Source organism: Erythrolamprus reginae, unplaced genomic scaffold (genome assembly GCF_031021105.1).
Source record: "Erythrolamprus reginae isolate rEryReg1 unplaced genomic scaffold, rEryReg1.hap1 scaffold_145, whole genome shotgun sequence".
NCBI lineage: Eukaryota > Metazoa > Chordata > Lepidosauria > Squamata > Dipsadidae > Erythrolamprus > Erythrolamprus reginae.
This window is the reverse complement of record NW_027248550.1, coordinates 118,348-136,733: the sequence shown is the minus strand read 5'-3', so window position 1 is coordinate 136,733 and position 18,386 is coordinate 118,348. Positions and strand designations below refer to the sequence as shown.

At 44.0% G+C, this 18,386-nt stretch overlaps 1 protein-coding gene across 1 annotated transcript; it reads right to left on the bottom strand.

The window, feature by feature from the left end:
* Window positions 1-3,231: 3,231 nt before the first annotated feature.
* LOC139155934 (zinc finger and SCAN domain-containing protein 22-like) lies at window positions 3,232-17,767 on the bottom strand. The gene is made up of 4 exons (XM_070731313.1): window positions 17,549-17,767; window positions 15,104-15,937; window positions 10,696-10,819; window positions 3,232-5,567 (listed from the first exon to the last, which is right to left on the bottom strand). The coding sequence occupies exons 2-4, from the start codon at window positions 15,785-15,787 to the stop codon at window positions 4,399-4,401; spliced, it is 1,977 nt and encodes a 658-aa protein (XP_070587414.1). The 5' UTR covers window positions 15,788-15,937; window positions 17,549-17,767; the 3' UTR covers window positions 3,232-4,398.
* Window positions 17,768-18,386: the final 619 nt, after the last annotated feature.

Here is an 18,386-nt window from a genome sequence, read left to right as displayed (position 1 = left end):
ACCAATGTCCTTTGGGTCCCGGAGGGAGGGCACTGGCGGTGGGAGCAGGAGGGTGCCGGGCCACGCATGCCTGCGCCAGCGCACCCCAAAACGCACCCCCACGCACCCTTTTCCAAGGGCGCACCAGAAGCCGCGAGAGAGACAAAGGGGGTAGAGAAAGAGATAGCAAGAGAGAGAGAATGAGAGAAAGTGTGAGAGAGAAAACAAGAAAGTGAGAGAGAGAAAGGGGGGAGAGAAAGAGATAGCAAGAGAGAGAACGAGAGAAAGAAAACGAGAGAGAGAAAGCAAGAGAGAGAAAGAAAATAAGGGAGGGAAAGTGAGAAAAAGAGAGGAGCAAGAGGGGGAGAGATAGAGAAAGAAAGGGGGAGAGATAAAGAGAAAGAAAAAGAGATGAGAGGAAGGAAGAGAGAGAGAGAGAGAAAAAAGCAAGATAGCAAGAGAGAGAGAGAGCAAGGGAGAGAGAAAGACATGGAGGGAAGGAGGGAGAGAGAGAGCAAAAAAGAGAGGAAGAAAGAAAGGGATGGAGAGAGAAAGAAGGGAAGGAAGAGAATGAGGGAGAAATAGAGCGAAAGGGAGGGAGAGATTTTTTTTGTCCAAACTTTTCTTTAGCCCCCCCGCCCCCCCCCCCCCACCCAATGTTCCCCAGGATTTTGAAAATATGAATAATGTGTGGCGGCTCAAAAAAGGTTGGGAAACACTGGTCTAATCAATCACGGCTCATATACTTCCCGCTCCTGCAACTGCCCTCTAGTGGCCCCACAGCACACTGCAATGAGGATCATTAGTTCTTCTAGATCAGGGGTGTCAAACTGAAGGCCCACGGAGCTGCCCTGGAAACAGTGAAGTACTGGTCAGCAGTGCCTTTGCCAGCAAAAACAGTTTAGGAGGGCCACATGTGGCCCTCCCAGGCTCTGAGGTCCATTTTCAGGGGCAGGGAGCTGCAGGAGGCCGTCGCTGCTGAAAAGCCCTCTCCTCCCCTCCCAAATCTCCCATTTTTACTGGCAGAGGGCTAGCAAAACAAACTAAAAGCCAAACAAACAAAGGAGAAATGTTTCCCCCTTTGCAAGGAGGGAAAAAAGAAGAGGGGGAGAGAGAATGAAGAGGGAAGGAAAAGGAAGGAAGATTATAATCTGATCCGGCAGGCCTGGGACCGTTGATGATTGTGACATTCATTCATTCATTCATTCGATTTCTATGCCGCCCTTCTCAAGGCGACTCAGGGCGGCGCACATTATAAATGCAACAATATATATAAAGACATCTAAATTACTTTAAAAAGAATTATACAAAATTACTAAAAGTGTTTTTAAAAAACCACCCCTTTTTGTATTCCCCCCCTTTTTTTCTTCAAATGTGTTCATACATTTCAGTTCTGTATTGTGCATTTGTCAATAAAATTTATTAAAATTTAAAAAAAACCCTGTACAATCATACACATCCATCCATTCGGTCATTCATAATATCGGCCAGAGACAATCTCTTCACTCACGGCCCCCATGCCCGCCGGACATGTTTATAGCCACCCAGCTGAATGGACATGTTTATAGCCAGCTCAAGGTCAATGGTTTCTCCACCTAGGGATATGGCCAACATGACATCTGGGGGGCATCGTGATTTGGGATTATTGTCTATATGTAATTTTCACGCCTTTTGCCTCAGATCTTGCTTTCTTCTTGTTGCTATCTGTTCTGTCCCAGCGACGAGCCCCCACTCCCCAGGGAAATCGGCACACGCACACTGATTTTACAACATTTAAGAATTTATTTCTAACAGTTTCTGAGTAGTGAGGTTTGTTTGTTAAAAGTTCAGGAAATCAGAAAAATAAGTCTGTTTGGTGCCAGCTGCTAATTAGCGTCTCAACAACAGTCCAGAGCCCAAGCATAAACCAAAGCAAACAGATCATTTCTTTGATCACACAGATCTCCTTCATGTACACACAAGTTGTCAAGAAGCCTGGATGTAATTAGTCCAAATTTGTAAATCATCATTGAAATAACAATGTCCGAGAGAAGTCCGAGCAAACAACTGGAACAAAACGTAAGTTGACTTTCCACATTGAATCATGACGAGACTAAGCCTTAAATAGTCTAAAGGCATGGCCAATTGTTCTACAGATGTATTCACGTAGAGACCTCCTCTTGCTCAGCCAATCCTGTCTTCTGGCAGCCCTGCGCACCCTAGCATCAAGAAAAGGCTCCTCCTCTTCTCGAGTCACTCATGTGCATCGCGGGAGGTGCACAAGGCCCTGGTTGGCTTTCAGCGTGACACCAAATCCTCTCTGACCTCCTCGCTATCGGACTTGGTTGCCAGGTGCACAGGCCGTGGTACTGCGCCACAATCGCCTCTCGATCCTCAAGATCCGTGACCAGTTGCGCGGGCCGCAGACGGGCTGCAACACTATCAGTTCTTATCCAGCAAAAGTAGACACACCTGACACTAATACAATTTCGAAATTGGATAATAAAACATTTGTGAGGTTTCGGAGCACGCCTCGGATGGAAGAAATTGAGTCCTATAAATACAGGTAGCCCTGGATCTACGACCACAATTGAGGCTGAAATTTCTGCGGCTGAGTGAGACAATTGTTCAGTGAATTTCGCCTCGTTTTACGACCTTTCTTCCCACAGTGGTTAAGTGCATCTCTGCAGTTGCTCAGTTAGTAACAAGGTTGTTAAGTGAATCTGAACTCCCCATTGACTTTGTCGAAGGGTCAAAAAAAGGGAATCGCATGACCCTAGGAAACTGCAACCGTCATAAATATGACCCACTTGCCAAGTGTCTGAATTTTGATCACGTGATCATGGGGATGTCGCAATAGTAGGAATAGTAGGAAATGTGACAAGTGATTTTTAAGTCAACTTCCCCCCCCACACTGTTGCTGTAACTTCAAACAGTCACTAAAGTGAATGATTGTAAGTCGAGGACCATCTGTACAGGATCTTAGGCTTTTGTCTTTAAAACCCAGGGATCCATTGGGGGTGAGAAATATGACGTAATTTATTCCATCCCCTTGTTATACAGGGTTATTCCAAAAGAAAGAACCGGTTTCATGACGCAGTTTACTGACCCCTTGCATCATGGACACAAATTGTTTCAACTCCTACACTCACAGCGATGCTATAGAGCAGTGTTTCCCAACCTTGGCAACTTGAAGAGATCTAGACTTCAACTCCCAGAATTCCCCAGCCAGCATTCGCTGGCTGGGGAATTCTGGGAGTTGAAGTCCAGATCTCTTCAAGTTGCCAAGGTTGGGAAACACTGCTATAGAGCACTGCACACCAAGACAACTACACACAAGAACAGTTTTCCCCCCGAATGCCATCTCTCTGAGAAACCAATACTTCCCTCACTACTGACAACCTATTCACTAAAGCTGCATTATTACTATTAGTCTTCTTCTCGTCCCTATCACCCATCTCCTCCCACTTATGACTGCATGACTGTAACCTGTGGCTTGTATCTTTACAATTTATATTAATATTTTTTCAGGATTGCTTATTTGTCCCCTATGATTGACAATCATGAAGTGTTGTACCTCATGATTCTTGACAAATGTCTCTTTTTCTTTTATGTACACTGAGAGCTTCTGCACCAATGATAAATCCCTTGTGTGTTCAATCACATTTGACCAATAAAAGAATTCTATTCTGTTCTGTTGTATAATGTGTTGTGTTCTATTCTATTTTCTACTCTACTCTACATTTTATTAAGAACACAAAATCAACTTTTATTTCCTGTGTTACAAGTGTTCGATGTGGCTTTCGCAACTTAGATAACTCCTGTTTAAAATGGTCACCGACTCATTATGTAACGATGCTTGAAAACTGAAGCAATGCACCATGAAATAAATTCGTTCTTTTCAAATAACCCGTCTATTCCAATATACATATAAATTCATCCAGACAGTAACCTCACCCTGCTCAAACCCATTGAATGCTCTAACTTAATCAATAACCAGGAGGATAATTCTGCAAACACCTAAGAGGCAAATGAAGTTGTCTTTTTTTTTAAGCGCCCTTGTAACTTCGGTCCTTAAACGAATGGTTGTAAATCGAGGACTACCTGCGTTGCCAACAAAAGGTAGAAATTTAAACAAAAGAGTCCCAAGGGAAGGCATACAGGGAGCACTGTGTGTATATTGTCCATATTTCAATGAGCTTCCAAGTTCCATAAAGATGGCAGTTGGGCAGAAAAAGTCATAGAGTTCAACGTAAACATGTTAAGAGCGGAAATAGATACACAAAGGCCCCTAACGGAAAAGGAGGAGCAGGTTAATAGAACGCAGAATAATAGAGTCGGGAGGGACCTTGGAGGTTCTCTAGTCCAACCCCCCCACAATTTCTGGAGGCGGCAAGCCGTTCCATTGATCGATTGTTCTCCCCATCAGGAAAATTTTCCTTACTTCTCAGTCAAATCGTTTGCGGGATTCGGTGGATACATTAAGACGCCCATCCCCGTGTTCAGTATTTGGGGAGAATCTTCCGGAAGATTCCCTTCAGTGTGGACCTTCTGATGCAAAGTCAAATTCGTGCTCTGGCTGAAGCTTTTCCCGCACTCGGAGCAGGTGTAGGGCTTCTCCCCAGTGTGGGTTCTCTTGTGTCTAATAAGGCTCGACTGATCCCGGAAGGTCTTCCCGCAGTCGGAGCATCCATACGGCTTCTCCCCCGTGTGCATCCGTTGATGCGCAGTCAGGCTGCCCCTGTGGCTAAAAGTCTTCCCGCACTCGTAGCATTTGTAGGGCCTCTCCCCCGTGTGAACCCTTTGGTGCTGAACGAGACTCGGCTTGTCGGAAAAAGTCTTGTTGCAGTCGGCGCACTGGTGCGGCTTCTCCCCCTTGTGGATCTTCTGGTGCCTCAGAAAGTTGGTGCTCTTGTTGAAACTCTTCCCACACTCCGAGCACCGGTACGGCTTCTCCCCCGTGTGGATGATTTGGTGGGAGGCGAGGTGGGCGCTCTGAACGAAGCTCTTCCCGCACTCGATACACGTGTACGGTTTTTCCCCGGTGTGGATGATCTGGTGGGAGGTCAGGTGGGCGCTGCGACTGAAGGACTTCCCGCATTCCAAGCATTTGTACAACTTTTCCACTTTGGAGACTCTCGGCGGTTTGAGCTGGGCGGACGGCCCACAAACGGTTTTGCTGAAATCGGAGGGTTGATGCTGTCCGTCAGCACGGACAGCCCGATACGAAGGAGGAATCGAAGGGCCCAGAAACTTCTCTCCGTTTTCCAGAAATGTATATGAACTCTCTCCTTCAGAAAGCATTTCCCTGTCTCCGGGGTTCTTCCCAAACATACTTTTCTGGGTTTCGGTCTCGGCAGACATTTCCCAGTGATCACTGAGACATCCGTTCCTTTCCTCTCCTCCCTGGTTGTTTTGCTGGGGTGAGATCTGATGGAACTCTCCAGATGGACAAGGAAGGGATTTATCGATCCATTCGTCTTGTGGGTTTCTTTCTAGGTGTGCGGGTTGAACTCGGCTCCAGACTTTCTCTTCAAAGGGTTCCTGCTCGGTGTCTTCAGAAAAATCCCCACACAGTTTCCCCTCAGTTTCGCTTTTCCATTCAGATCCTGTTGGAATCAAGATTGGGAAATTAGTTAGAGCGCAAACCAAATTATTCAGAAATAGCCTCTTCCAGAATGTTTGGGGTTCCCAATGAGGAAAAAAATGTTCCGGATAGCAGACGTGGCAGGACCAGGAGACAGCAGAAGAGAAAGTACTGGACAAAAATCACAAAATACAAATCTTCTCACCACAGTGGTACCATCTTAAAAATAGACATGATAGGCCTGAAGGCCCAAAAGTAAAAGATGGCACCACTCTTTTACCTTTGGGCCTTCAGGCCTATCACAAAGGCCCGAAAGCAAAATATGGCACCACTCTTTTACCTTCGGGCCTTCAGGCCTATCACGAAGGCCCAAAAGCAAAATATAGCACCACTCTTTTACCTTTGGGCCTTCAGGTCTATCACGAAGGCCCAAAAGTAAAATATAGCACCTTTTACCTTTGGGCTTTCAGGCCTATCACGAAGGCCCAAAAGTAAAAGATGGCACCACTCTTTTACCTTTGGGCCTCCAGGCCGGCCTTATCACGAAGGTCCAAAAGTAAAAGATGGCACCACTCTTTTACCTTTGGGCCTTCAGGCGTATCACAAAGGCCCAAAAGTAAAAGATGGCACCACTCTTTTACCTTTGTGCCTTCAGGCCTATCACGAAGGCCCAAAAGTAAAAGATGGCACCACTCTTTTACCTTTGGGCCTTCAGGCCAATCAGGAAGGCCCAAAAGTAAAAGATGGCACCACTCTTTTACCTTTGGGCCTTCAGGCCTATCACAAAGGCCCAAAAGTAAAATATGGCACCACTCTTTTACCTTTGGGCCTTCAGGCCTATCACAAAGGCCCAAAAGTAAAATATGGCACCACTCTTTTACCTTTGTGCCTTCAGGCCTATCACGAAGGCCCAAAAGTAAAAGATGGCACCACTCTTTTACCTTTGGGCCTTCAGGCCTATCACAAAGGCCCAAAAGTAAAATATGGCACCACTCTTTTACCTTTGGGCCTTCAGGCCTGGCAACACATTTACTCTAGCAATAGCGCTTAGACCCGTGATGGCAAACCTATGGCACATGGGCCACCAGTGGCACATGGAGCAATATCGGTGGACATGCGAGCTCAGGTACGGCTTGATTTTCAGGCCTTCTGGGCCCACTGGGAGTTGGGGAATGGGCTGTTTCCAGCCTCCAGAGGAGGTGGGCAAGGCCCGTTTTTTGCTCTCCAGGAGCCTCGGGAGGCCAGTTTTTTGCTCTCCAGGAGCCTGGGGAGGGCGAAAACAGCCTCCTCCGCCAGAGGCCGGAAACATTCTGTTTGCCAAATTCCAGTTGGACTGGAAAATCCCTTTTAAAAAATAAATCAATAAAATTATTATTTATTAATTTGACTTCTATGCCGCTCAATCCCGAAGGACTCAGGACGGTTTACAACAGTAAGACAATAAAAAGGAGTCAAATATAAAACAAAGTTATAAAACCATTAATTAAAACCCTAATAACATAGTAACTAACCCAACATGCATACTAAACATTCATACAATAGGGCCGTTATTGTTCTTGGTTCTTGGCCCCCAGGTTTTTGCTCTCTCAAAGCTTCAGAATCTTTCTGGGGAGGGCCTTCCAGAGGCCTTCCAGAGACCAGAAATGGTCGATTTCAAGTTGGAAAATGAGCCATTTCTGGCGTCTGGTGGCCCTCCAGGAGAGTGGGGAAGGGCGTTTTCCTCCTCCCCAGGCTCCCAGAAAGCCTGGTGAGAGCAAAAAAACAGGCTTTCCACTCCAAACCGAATTCGGGAAACATGTTTCAGGGGGAGACTGTTTTTGCTTTCTCTAGTGTTCTGCCGGGCTCTCGACACGAGCCCCTAATTAAATGCAAAGGTAGAAAAAGCAGACACACACACGTGAAAAGTCAAGAATACTGTCTTTATCCAAAGAAAAATAGAAGCAAAACACCCTTTTGATAGTCAAAGGGCTCACCTTCAAAGCAAACAGACTTGAATGCAGTGAAAAAACAAACAAAACAAACTCGAAGCAATTAACAAGTAGCTGTGAAGTCATCACAAAGTAGCTGTGAAGTCGTCACAGCTACTCTCCTTCAAACGTTTTCCAACTCACACGTTTGACTATGGTTTAATAATAATAATAATAATAATATTAATAATAATAATAATAATAATAATAATATTATTATTATTATTAATTAGATTTGTATGCCATGCCTCTCGAAGTTCAGAGTCCTGATATCAAAGCACAGAGTCCTTGGAGAATCCAGAGAGTAAAGCCACATCCACTATCACGAACAGATAATCTTCCACACTGAGAGACCGGCACGCTGCCCATTTAACAGCAGCCCTAATTAGTTGAACCACACCCAACCACAGGTGAACTTCCTTATCTCTTGTAATACCTACGTAGCTGCTCTTTTCTATTCATGGCCCTTCGCCTGCCTACGTCAATGAATGCTTCTTCATCAGAGTCCAGCGAAGATAAGGAGGAGGATGAATTGCTTCCTAATGGGCTGTCTGCCATGACGCCCTCTGAGAATCCCATTTCACAGTCACTCCCTGCTTCCGATGATACTTTGCTATCCAAATCAGTCGGCAGTAAAACAGGCCTCTGACACTGGGAGGATTCACCTACATCCACCCCCACAGTCCTTGGGGCAGGAGCTGGCCCAGAGCCAACCACAACATCTAGGATCCTAGAAAGAATCTGAAACTTTGGGGAGAGTGAAAAATGGCCGTGCTATTTTGTGCTGGGAGCAGGCAGGTGGTCACATGCACAGGGAGACACATGGAATTACATCCCTTGTGTTGGTTTTTTTTTCCAAATTTGGCAACTTTGAGCCGGGGTAGCACAGCAGGTAGAGTGCTGCACTGCAGGCCACTGAAGCTGACTATAGATCTGAAGGTCAGTGGTTCAAATCTCATCACCCGGCTCAAGGTTGACTCAGCCTTCCATCTTTCCAAGGTGGGTAAAATGAGGACCCGATTGTGGGGGCAATAGGCTGGCTCGGCCAAAAAGTGCTATTGCTAACATGTTGTAAGCCGCCCTGAGTCTAAGGAGAAGGGCGGCATCAAAATCAAATAAATAAATAAATAAATAAATAAATAAATAAATAAATAAATAAATAAATAAATAAATAAATAAATAAATAAATAAATAAATAAATAAATAAATAAATAAACGTTTAAGATGTGTGGCCTCACACTCCTAGAATCTCCTAGATAAACTGGGGAATTCTCAAAGTCCACATTCCTTAAGGTTGCCAATACACTGAATTACAGCAGCCTTAGTGCCGCACATAAGACACTAATATCACTCTATAAAGCCTTAGAAAGGCCGCAACCACACTAATTGGCATCACAGTAGGATGCTTGGCTGCATAGCTAGAGGTATAACAAGCAGGAAGAGGGAGATTATGATCCCGCTATATAAAGTGCTGGTGAGACCCCATTTGGAATACTGTGTTAGTTAGTTAGTTAGTTAGTTAGTTAGTTAGTTAGTTAGTTAGTTAGTTAGTTAGTTAGTTAGTTAGTTAGTTAGTTATTAGATTTGTATGCTGCCCCTCTCCGTAGATTCTGGAGACCTCACCTACAAAAAGATATTGACAAAATTGAACGGGTCCAAAGACGGGCTACAAGAATGGTGGAAGGTCTTAAGCATAAAACGTATCAGGAAAGACTTAATGAACTCAATCTGTATAGTCTGGAGGACAGAAGGAAAAGGGGGGACATGATCGAAACATTTAAATATGTTAGAGGGTTAAATACGGTCCAGGAGGGAAGTGTTTTTAATAGGAAAGTGAACACAAGAAGAAGGGGACACAGTCTGAAGTTACTTGGGGGAAAAGATCAAAAGCAACATGAGAAAATATTATTTTACTGAAAGAGTAGTAGATCCTTGGAACAAACATCCAGCAGACGTGGTTGGTAAATCCACAGTAACTGAATTTAAACATGCCTGGGATAAACATATATCCAGCCTAAGATAAAATACAGAAAATAGTATAAGGGCAGACTAGATGGATCATGAGGTCTTTTTCTGCCATCAATCTTCTATGTTTCTATTAAAAAGGCTATTTTAAACACCAGTGCTCTGCCAGACGAGGACACTTTCAAAGCATACTGACAATGTCTCCTCAAATGGTGATAAAATGTTTGCAACCCAATTGCCAAGCTCGGAGCTCAGACCAAAAGCTCAACGTTTTGTTTATAAAGAAAAACGAAACTTCGACCAATTTTAATGGTGAGGTAACAAAACCAATCCCCAAATCCATTGCCAAAACAGCGATTAATTTAAACAACTTTTCTCCCACCCTGATTTTTTTCTTAGAAGCATTGTGTCACACTTCTCCCACAGCAGGCCCACCCATACTGGCTGGGGAGCATGGGAACCCTAGTCCATGTTCTGTCAGGCTCTCTGGTAGAATCCTCCCAAAAATTCACAGGTACAAATTTCAGACACACACACATTTGAAAATTCAAAACAATGTTCTTTATAATGAAAATTCACTTAAACCAAGCCCTCTTTTTGTATAGCAAAGAGCACTGGTCTCCAAACAAACTGATAATTTGTACAAGTCCCTTATCAGTTCTGCGATACTTAGCTTGCAGCTGTCAGGCAATTCACAGTCCTTCTTTCACAAAGTGAAACACACTTTGCTCTGGTTTAGCTTCAAAGCGGGGGGAAATCAGCATGCAAAGGTCAAAGTCAGCAAAGCAGTCACGAAACACAACAATCAGATAATCCTCCACAATGGCCAAACCCACAGCAGCCTCACTAATTACCACAGCCCCACCCAACCTCAGGTGGCCTCATTTTCTTTGATAATAATCTCTCAGTTGTTGCCTATGCATCGCTCTCCGCATGCGTGGCTGTATCATTAACTCTTGTTCTGAATCCAAGGAGGAGCAAGATAATTGATCTCCTTCTGAGCTGTCTGCCACACTCTCCTCCTCCCTGTCACTCATGTCTTCTTGGTCTGAGGAGCCTTTATCAGCAGATTCCACCGGGAGCAAAACAGTCCATAGAATGGGAATAGAGGGATTCCGAGCAGTCAATTTTGAGGACTTGGGCTCCTCAGTTAAACTCTGCGAAATCCCACAGAGATTGTCCACTTGACATTAAGGAAAACAAAGAGGGCCTCCTTACCTAAGAGATCAGTACTGGCATCATCCTCCTCCTCCTGTTTGGTCTCCACATACATCATCTTCCACCCAGCCTCAGGTCCAACTTGGCTAATTCTGGAGATTGGGGCTGCCTCCTCCGATAACGCCTGTAAAGGAAAGGACGGCATTGCATTCTATCAGCCCCTTGGACACTTGACAAGAAGGATTGAAAACAGGCAACAAACACAATTTTCAACCATCAGGGATACTAGGACCCTCCAATTTTTTAGGTCATCTGATTGGGGTGCAGTGGAAGTGATGTGCCGGTGCCTGGAGGCTGTTGGGGTCTGGATGGGTGTCAAGAAACTCAGACTCGATCCAGACAAGACGGAGTGGCTGTGGGTCCTGCCTCCCAAGGACAATTCCATCTGTCCATCCATTACCCTGGGGGGAGAATCACTGACCCCCCCTCAGAGAAGGTTTGCAACTTGGACGTCCTCCTCGATCCACAGCTCACATTAGAGAAACACCTTTCAGCTGTGGATCCAGGAGGACGAATGAAATTCAAAGTGTTGGTTATGACCTCTAAAGCCCTTCATGGCACCGAACCAGATTACCTCAGGGACCGCCTTCTGCTGCACGAATCCCAGCAATCAGTTAGGTCCCACAGAGTGGGTCTTCTCCGGGTCCCGTCAACCAAACAATGTCGCTTGGCGAGACACAGGGGAAGAGCCTTCTCTGTGGCGGCACCGGCCCTCTGGAGCCAACTCCCCCCAGAGATTAGAATTGCCCCCACCCTCCTTGCCTTTCGTAAGCTGCTTAAACCCCACCTCTGCCGCCAGGCATGGGGGAACTGAGATACACTTCCCCCTAGGCCTTTACAATTTTATGCATGGTATGTCTGTATGTATGATTGGTTTTTATATAATGGGTTTTTAACTGTTTTTAGTATTGGATTTTGTTATATACTGTTTTACTGCTGTTGTTAGCCGCCCCGAGTCTGCGGAGAGGGGCGGCATACAAATCCAATTAATAATAATAATAGTAATAGTAATAATAATAATAATAATAATAATAATAATAATAATAATAAAATCATTTGATTGGGGTGCAAATTAGGAGGCTCAAAGCTGAGTGTAGTAGAGGGATGCCAAAGGAGATAGATCCCACTCCACATCTACTCATTTATACAACAGTGTCAAACCACAGGCATTTGCGATAGGATCACAATGTCCCCTTAATCATGTCCCAGAGGGCTCTCAGGGATCGTCTTCTGTCGCACGAATCCCAGCGGCCGATAAGGTCCCACAGAGTTGGCCTTCTCTGGCTCCCATCGACTAAATAATGCCGTCTGGCGGGTCCCAGAAGAGAAGAGCCTTCTCTGTGGCGGCCCCGGCCCTCTGGAACCAACTCCCCTCAGAGATCAGAACTGCCCCCTCTCCTTGCCTTTCGTAAATTGTTCAAGACCCACCTATATCGCCAGGCATGGGGGAACTGAGACATCTCCCCTGGGCTTATATAGTTTATGTATGGTGTGCTTGTGTTGTATGATTTTTAAATGATGGGTTTTTAAATAATTTTTAATATTAGATTTCTTACATTGTATACAGTTATTATTATTGCTGTTAGCCGCCCCGAGTCTGCGGAGAGAGGCGGCATAAAAATCTAATAAATTATTATTATTATTATTATTATTATTATTATTATTATTATTATTTCCAGTGCCTGGTAACTGAATCACAATTTCAATCCTGAAGAGTCCCACAGTCATGTGATCTCACTTACGGCTTTCTTTGCCAACTTCAAAGAAGCACCAAGTCAACAAAGATGCGAGCGTAAAGTAGAAACGATATACTGTACTGATATAATGAAAGAAGTGAAATAAATGAATTGAGTAGGAAATGTATTTTAAAATTTCTAACAACAACCCTTCCTCCTATGTATAGATTAACATTATTATTATTTATTAGATTTGTATGCCGCCCCTCTCCGTAGACTCAATATGAATAGTGTTTCTTTTTTCCCCTTCTTTTTTCCTTTTTTCTTTTTTTTTTCTTTCCTTCCTGGGCTTTTAAAAGAGAAGTAAATTTGGATGTTTTCTATTGTTAAAGGCAGCTACGATAAAATGAGATGGTTTTTTTCCAACTGAAAGTAGGAATGTGTTTTCTAAGAACGCTAGAAAGGGACTGAAGCACGATGGCACAGTTATGAAAAATAGCAAATAGCCAAGAGAAATTTAGATAGCTATAGCACTTTAAATATAAATGAAAGCAAAGAACATTATCTAAAATCCAGATTATAGCATTTGGAAAGGAGGTAGCACAGGATGAATGATATATACCAGAAATAATTGGATAAATTAGAAAAATTTGACTAAGAATTTGGCATTTGATATTGTATTGTATTGTATTTTAATTTGAGGTATGTAAATTGGAATCTCTGAAAGGTGTGAAAAACAATAAAAAAATTATACCCCCCAAAAAACAAAGAAGCGAACGCTTCCCAAAAAAGCCAACACAGTCCTAGGCTGCATTTAACAGAGGGATATAGAATCAAGAAAATATCACTTGGTAAGGCCACACTTGGAATACGACATCTAGTTTGGTCACCACGATGCAAAAAGGATGTTGTGACTCTAGAAAGAGTGCAGAGAAGAGCGACAAAAATGATTAGGGGACTGGAGGATAAAACACGAAGAACGGTTGCAGGAACTGAGTATGTCTAGTTTAATGAAAAGAAGGACTAAGGGAGACATGATAGCAGTGTTCCAATATCTCAGCGGTTGCCACCAAGAAGAGGGAGTCAAGCTATTCCCCAAAGCACCTGAGAGTAGAACAAGAAGCAATGGGTGGAAACTAATCAAGGAGAGAAGCAACTTAGAACTAAGGAGAAATTTCCTGAAAGTTGGAACAATTAATCTGTGCCTCCAGAAGTTGTGAATGCTCCAATACTGGAAGTTTTAAAGAAGAGATTGGATAACAGTTTGTCTGAAATGGTATAGGATTTCCTGCCTGAGCAGGGGGTTGGACTAGAACAGGGGTCCACAAACTTGGCAACTTTAAGACTTGCGGACTTGAACTCCCAGGAAACAGGGCCGGAAAAGGTGGGGAGAAGCCTCCATGGGGCCTCTCTAGGAATCTCCTGGGAGGAAATAGGACTGGAAAAGGCAGGGAGAAGCCTCTGTGGGGCCTCTCTAGGAATCTCCTGGGAGGAAACAGCCTCCCCAATCGCACACATTATTTGCTTTTACATTGATTCCTATGGGAAAAATTGCTTCTTCTTACCAACTTTTCTACTTAAGAACCCGGTCACGGAACAAATTAAGTTCATAAGTACAGGTACCACTGTATCTACTATTTAAACTGTATGTGTATGTACACGCACACACAGCTCTTCTAAAATTATACACTTTCAACCTCATTTACTGCAATAGGAAAAACATACCCAGAGCCCAGAAGGGGAAAAAAGAAAATAATTCAATTTTTTTCTCCTGGTTCTGCATAACTGATCGTGTCCCTAGGAGCCCATTGCTGAGGGCTAGGAGATTCCTAGAGGCCCCACGGATGCTTCTCCCTGCCTTTTCCGGCCGTTTCCTCCCAGGAGATTCCTAGAGAGGACCCACGGAGGCTTCTCCCCGCCTTTTCCAGCCCTGTTTCTTCCCAGGAGATTCCTAGAGAGGCCCCACAGAGGCTTCGCCCTGCCTTTTCCAGTTAGTTTCAAAAGATTGGGTTTGTAAGTAGAAATGGTTCTTGAGAAGAGCCAAAAAAATCTTGAATACCTGGTTCTTATCTAGAAAAATTCATAAGTAGAGGCGTTTGTAGGTAGAGATACCACTGTAATGTATATTTTTGTGTGCCTATGTGTAATATGTGGCATCTGAGAAAGGCAAGGTGGTGCAGTGTGTAGAGTGCGGTACTGCAGGCCACTAAAGCTGACTGCCAGATCTGCATGTCAGCGGTTCAAATCTCATCACCGGCTCAAGGTTGACTCAGCATTCCATCCTTCCAAGGTGGCTAAAATGAGGACCCGGATTGTGGGGGTAATATGCTGGCTCTGTTAAAAAGTGCTATTGCTAACATGTTGTAAGCTGCCCTGAGTCTAAGGAGAAGGGCGGCATTAAAAAAAAAATCCAATAAATAAATAAATAAAATAATAAATATATACATAGAATTAAAGCGTGTATTTTGGATGTTCAGTAATAGTAAATAGATATAGAAATTGTATCTCTTTGAAGTGAGGAGAGGCCAGGCACCCTATCCCTAATCCAAACCCTTGACATGAGCGACGTCAAGTTGGCCACCTTTAAGCCTCTCACATGACCTTCAAGCTATCTCTGATCACGTGATCGTCAAGCCACTCCCACTTAGTCCTATGGCTGGCAAGCCACACCCACAAAATAAACCATGCCCACAGTGTGGTAGTAAAAATTTTTTGCAGCCCTTCACTGATACCCCTGTGTGCTGTTCCCACATGCTGAGCTCTTCCTTCTTGTCAAGGAAGTCTTCCACCAAGACCACTGCCTGGGAGCAGCTCTCGGGGCCACACGCCCGGACCCAGCGCTGCATATCTGGCGGTAGGATGGCCAGGAACTGCTCCAGGATCAACAGCTCCACAATCTGCTCTTTGGTGCTCATGTCCGCCTTCAACCACCGCTGGCAATGTTCCTGGAGTCGGCGGTAAGCCCCGCGGGGTCCTTCCACGTCCTGGTAACGTAAGCGCCGGAAACGCTGGCGCTGTTCCTCACGCCGCCGGGCATCCCTTTGCAAAATGGCCGCCTTCACTTTCCCGTAATCTTCCTTGCTGTCCCCTTCCAGGTTCAGGCAGGCCTGTTCGGCCTCTCCGTTCAAGGCTGGCTCGAGCCGGGCTACCCATTCGTCCTCGGGCCATCGACAAGCTCGGGCCACCTGCTCGAAGGAGTCCAGGAAGGCCGAACTATTTTCCCACGGATCCAAAGGCGGTTTAGAGCTCCCCGAACACGGGCTGTCTACCGTCTTCAGGAACTCCCGCCACTGAGTTTCCCATTGCTGAAAGGATCCCTCATCCGGTTCCTGCTTGATCTCTCTCCTTCGGGGCGGGGGTTCCCCCCTGCGAGGGTCTTTCTCCTGCGGGTGATCCCTGAGGTCCTGCTCTTCCATTGTCCTTCTCGAAGGGTCTCCAGGCAAAAGCACTAACCAGTCCGACGCTCCAGAACCTGCCCCAGGATCCAGACCTTTGGAACCGTGCTGCAATCAAGGTTGACTCCTCAGTTTATGATCTCTGGATCCTTGTTGGCCAAGGAAGAAAAGCTAAAGACACAAAAGGAATTTTCAAATCAGCCACAGGGAATGCTGGGCGGCTTGAGGTTGTTGGGGTTTTTAATTTCACAATATTGACTATTAATAATATTAATAATTATTAATAATAATAGAATTCTTTTATTGGCCAAGTGTGATTGGACACACAAGGAATTTGTCTTTGGTGCATATGCTTCTCAGTGTACATAAAAGAAAATATACATTTGTCAGGAATCATGAGGTACAACACTTACAGGTCAAATAAGACGTGGTTATGTCCTGAGACCAGCTGTTGATATATATACATATGCCCCCTCCCTTTCCCTCCGATAATTCTGCAATCCTGCCTGCTCGAAGTATCTGAAACCTCGGTATGTGCATGCTATTATCATCAATTTCCTCGCTTAACCAAGTTTTAGTAAAGCATAGGGCAGATGTGTTGTGAAAATCATCCATCTTGTTGGCAAGTGAACATAAATTGGTAAAAAAGATTGAGGGGAGCGGTTTTTTAAAAATTCCTTTATTCCTTAGTCTAATATCACACTAATATCACATTATAATAATATCACATTATTAATCAAAATCTGGGGAATCCAGAGCATGATACCATGTTCTTTCGAGACTGAAGGATGCCAATGCAATCAAAATAAAGAAATATTGCTATAATTTACAATATACATTATAATATGTAATATATATCATTTACTACTATAGGCATTTAACTATAATTATATCTTTGATTGGGATTCCACTTCTATTGTTTTAAAAATAGTTATCTTTTTATGATTTCAATCCTGCAAGCCTCCCAGAGTTGTTTGCAAATAAATGAAGTAAACCAAGCGATAAACCAAGCCACCCCTTAGCATTGACAACATTACCTAATGAGGTAATGAAACACCTACAAGAAAAGAAACCAAGCTCAGAGAGCAGCAAGGCCCCTTTATTTCAACCCTGAGCTAACAAATATCCTCTTGGAAAAGAAAGAAAGGGATCCAATACAATTGAGAGAGGATTCTCTCTCTCTCTCTCTCTCTCTCTCTCCTACCCCATAAATTTGTTGTTGGGCGATAACATGGGGGTTTCTATTTAAAGCACCTTGAGCTCCTGAAGAAAAGGATCATGAGTCCTTCGGGATTGGGCGGCATAGAAGTCGAATAAATAAATACATAAATGCACATGAATGGTGATATCTAGATATTACCTAGAGGTGGAGTTCTTGCCTCGCAATCAGGAAGTTGTTGTGAGTTCAATCCTAGGTAGAGGCAAGAGGTTGGACTAGAATCAGGGGTAGGCAAAGTTAGCTCTTCTATGACATGTGGACTTCAATTCCCAGAATTCCTGAGCTAGCATGATTGGCTCAGGAATTCTGGGAGTTGAAGTCCACAAGTCATAGAAGCGCCAACTTTGCCTTCCCCTGGGCTAAGATGATGTGCAAGATCCCTTCCAACTCCCTTAATCTGTTTAAAAGGATGAATAGCGCTAATAATCATGATGATAAAGAACGTATACATTTAATGCATAAGATTACTGTATAATTTACGCCCGTAATATAGACATTTGTATTACACTGCACAAACAATGTGTAGGCGATAGCAATGCGATATCATGAGCAACCAAGTTTACCTGCCTCCTTTTTTCCAATTTTCCCCCTTTCGCACTACAAAGGCATCCGAGCGTGGTAGAATCTTCGATTTCTGCACCCACGCGTTGCTTCAGCGTTTTTTTCCTTCCTTCCGGGCTGCTTGCAATTGTGATTCAAAATTTTTTTTAAAAATGGAGAAACCCTGCTGGGAGGTAAACGTGCTTCCTTACCTCCCAGGCTCCATGGTTTTTCTCTCTCTCTCTCCCTCTCTCTTTCTCCCAAAAGTCCATTTCCGGGGGAAGAGCCACTCTAGGAAGAAGACTGCAACGTTCACATCCTTTTGCAATCTTGTGGTGGTTGTTTTTTTTAAGCCAAAAAGGAGGCGCGTTGCGTCTAGCCCTCTGCTGGTTGGATCTTTCTGATCGTCTCTCTCTCTTTTGCTTTTTTGTAAAATTTATTGAGGGGGGCAGAGGGGCCCTTTGTGCTCCTAAGGAAAGATTACATTACGATAGATAGATAGATGATAGATAGATAGATAGATAGATAGATAGATAGATAGATAGATAGATAGATAGATAGATGAGAGAGAATTATTATTTATTATTATTTATTACATTTGTATGCTGCTCCTCTTCAGAGACTCAGAGATAGATAGAGAGAGGGGGGGGAGAGATATGGATAGAGAGAGGGAAGGGAATGGATAGGTAGATATAGATAGATAGATAGATAGATAGATCAGCAAGGCATATATAGAGATATAGAGATATAAAAATATATAGATATTTATTTATTTATTCAATTTATTTTAATGCCGCCCTTCTCCTTAGACTCAGGGCGGCTTACAACATGTTAGCAATAGCACTTTTTAACAGAGCCAGC

What these genes read in the sequence shown, in the direction of transcription:
- LOC139155934 (XM_070731313.1), bottom strand. Translation starts at nt 15,787, where the DNA reads ATGGAAGAGCAGGACCTCAGGGATCACCCGCAGGAGAAAGACCCTCGC. An exon ending in TGTGGGAACAGCACACAGGG is followed by an intron (nt 10,820 to 15,103) that starts GTATCAGTGAAG and finishes TTTCCTTTACAG; the next exon opens with GCGTTATCGGAGGAGGCAGC. An exon ending in TGCCAGTACTGATCTCTTAG is followed by an intron (nt 5,568 to 10,695) that starts GTAAGGAGGCCC and finishes TGATTCCAACAG; the next exon opens with GATCTGAATGGAAAAGCGAA.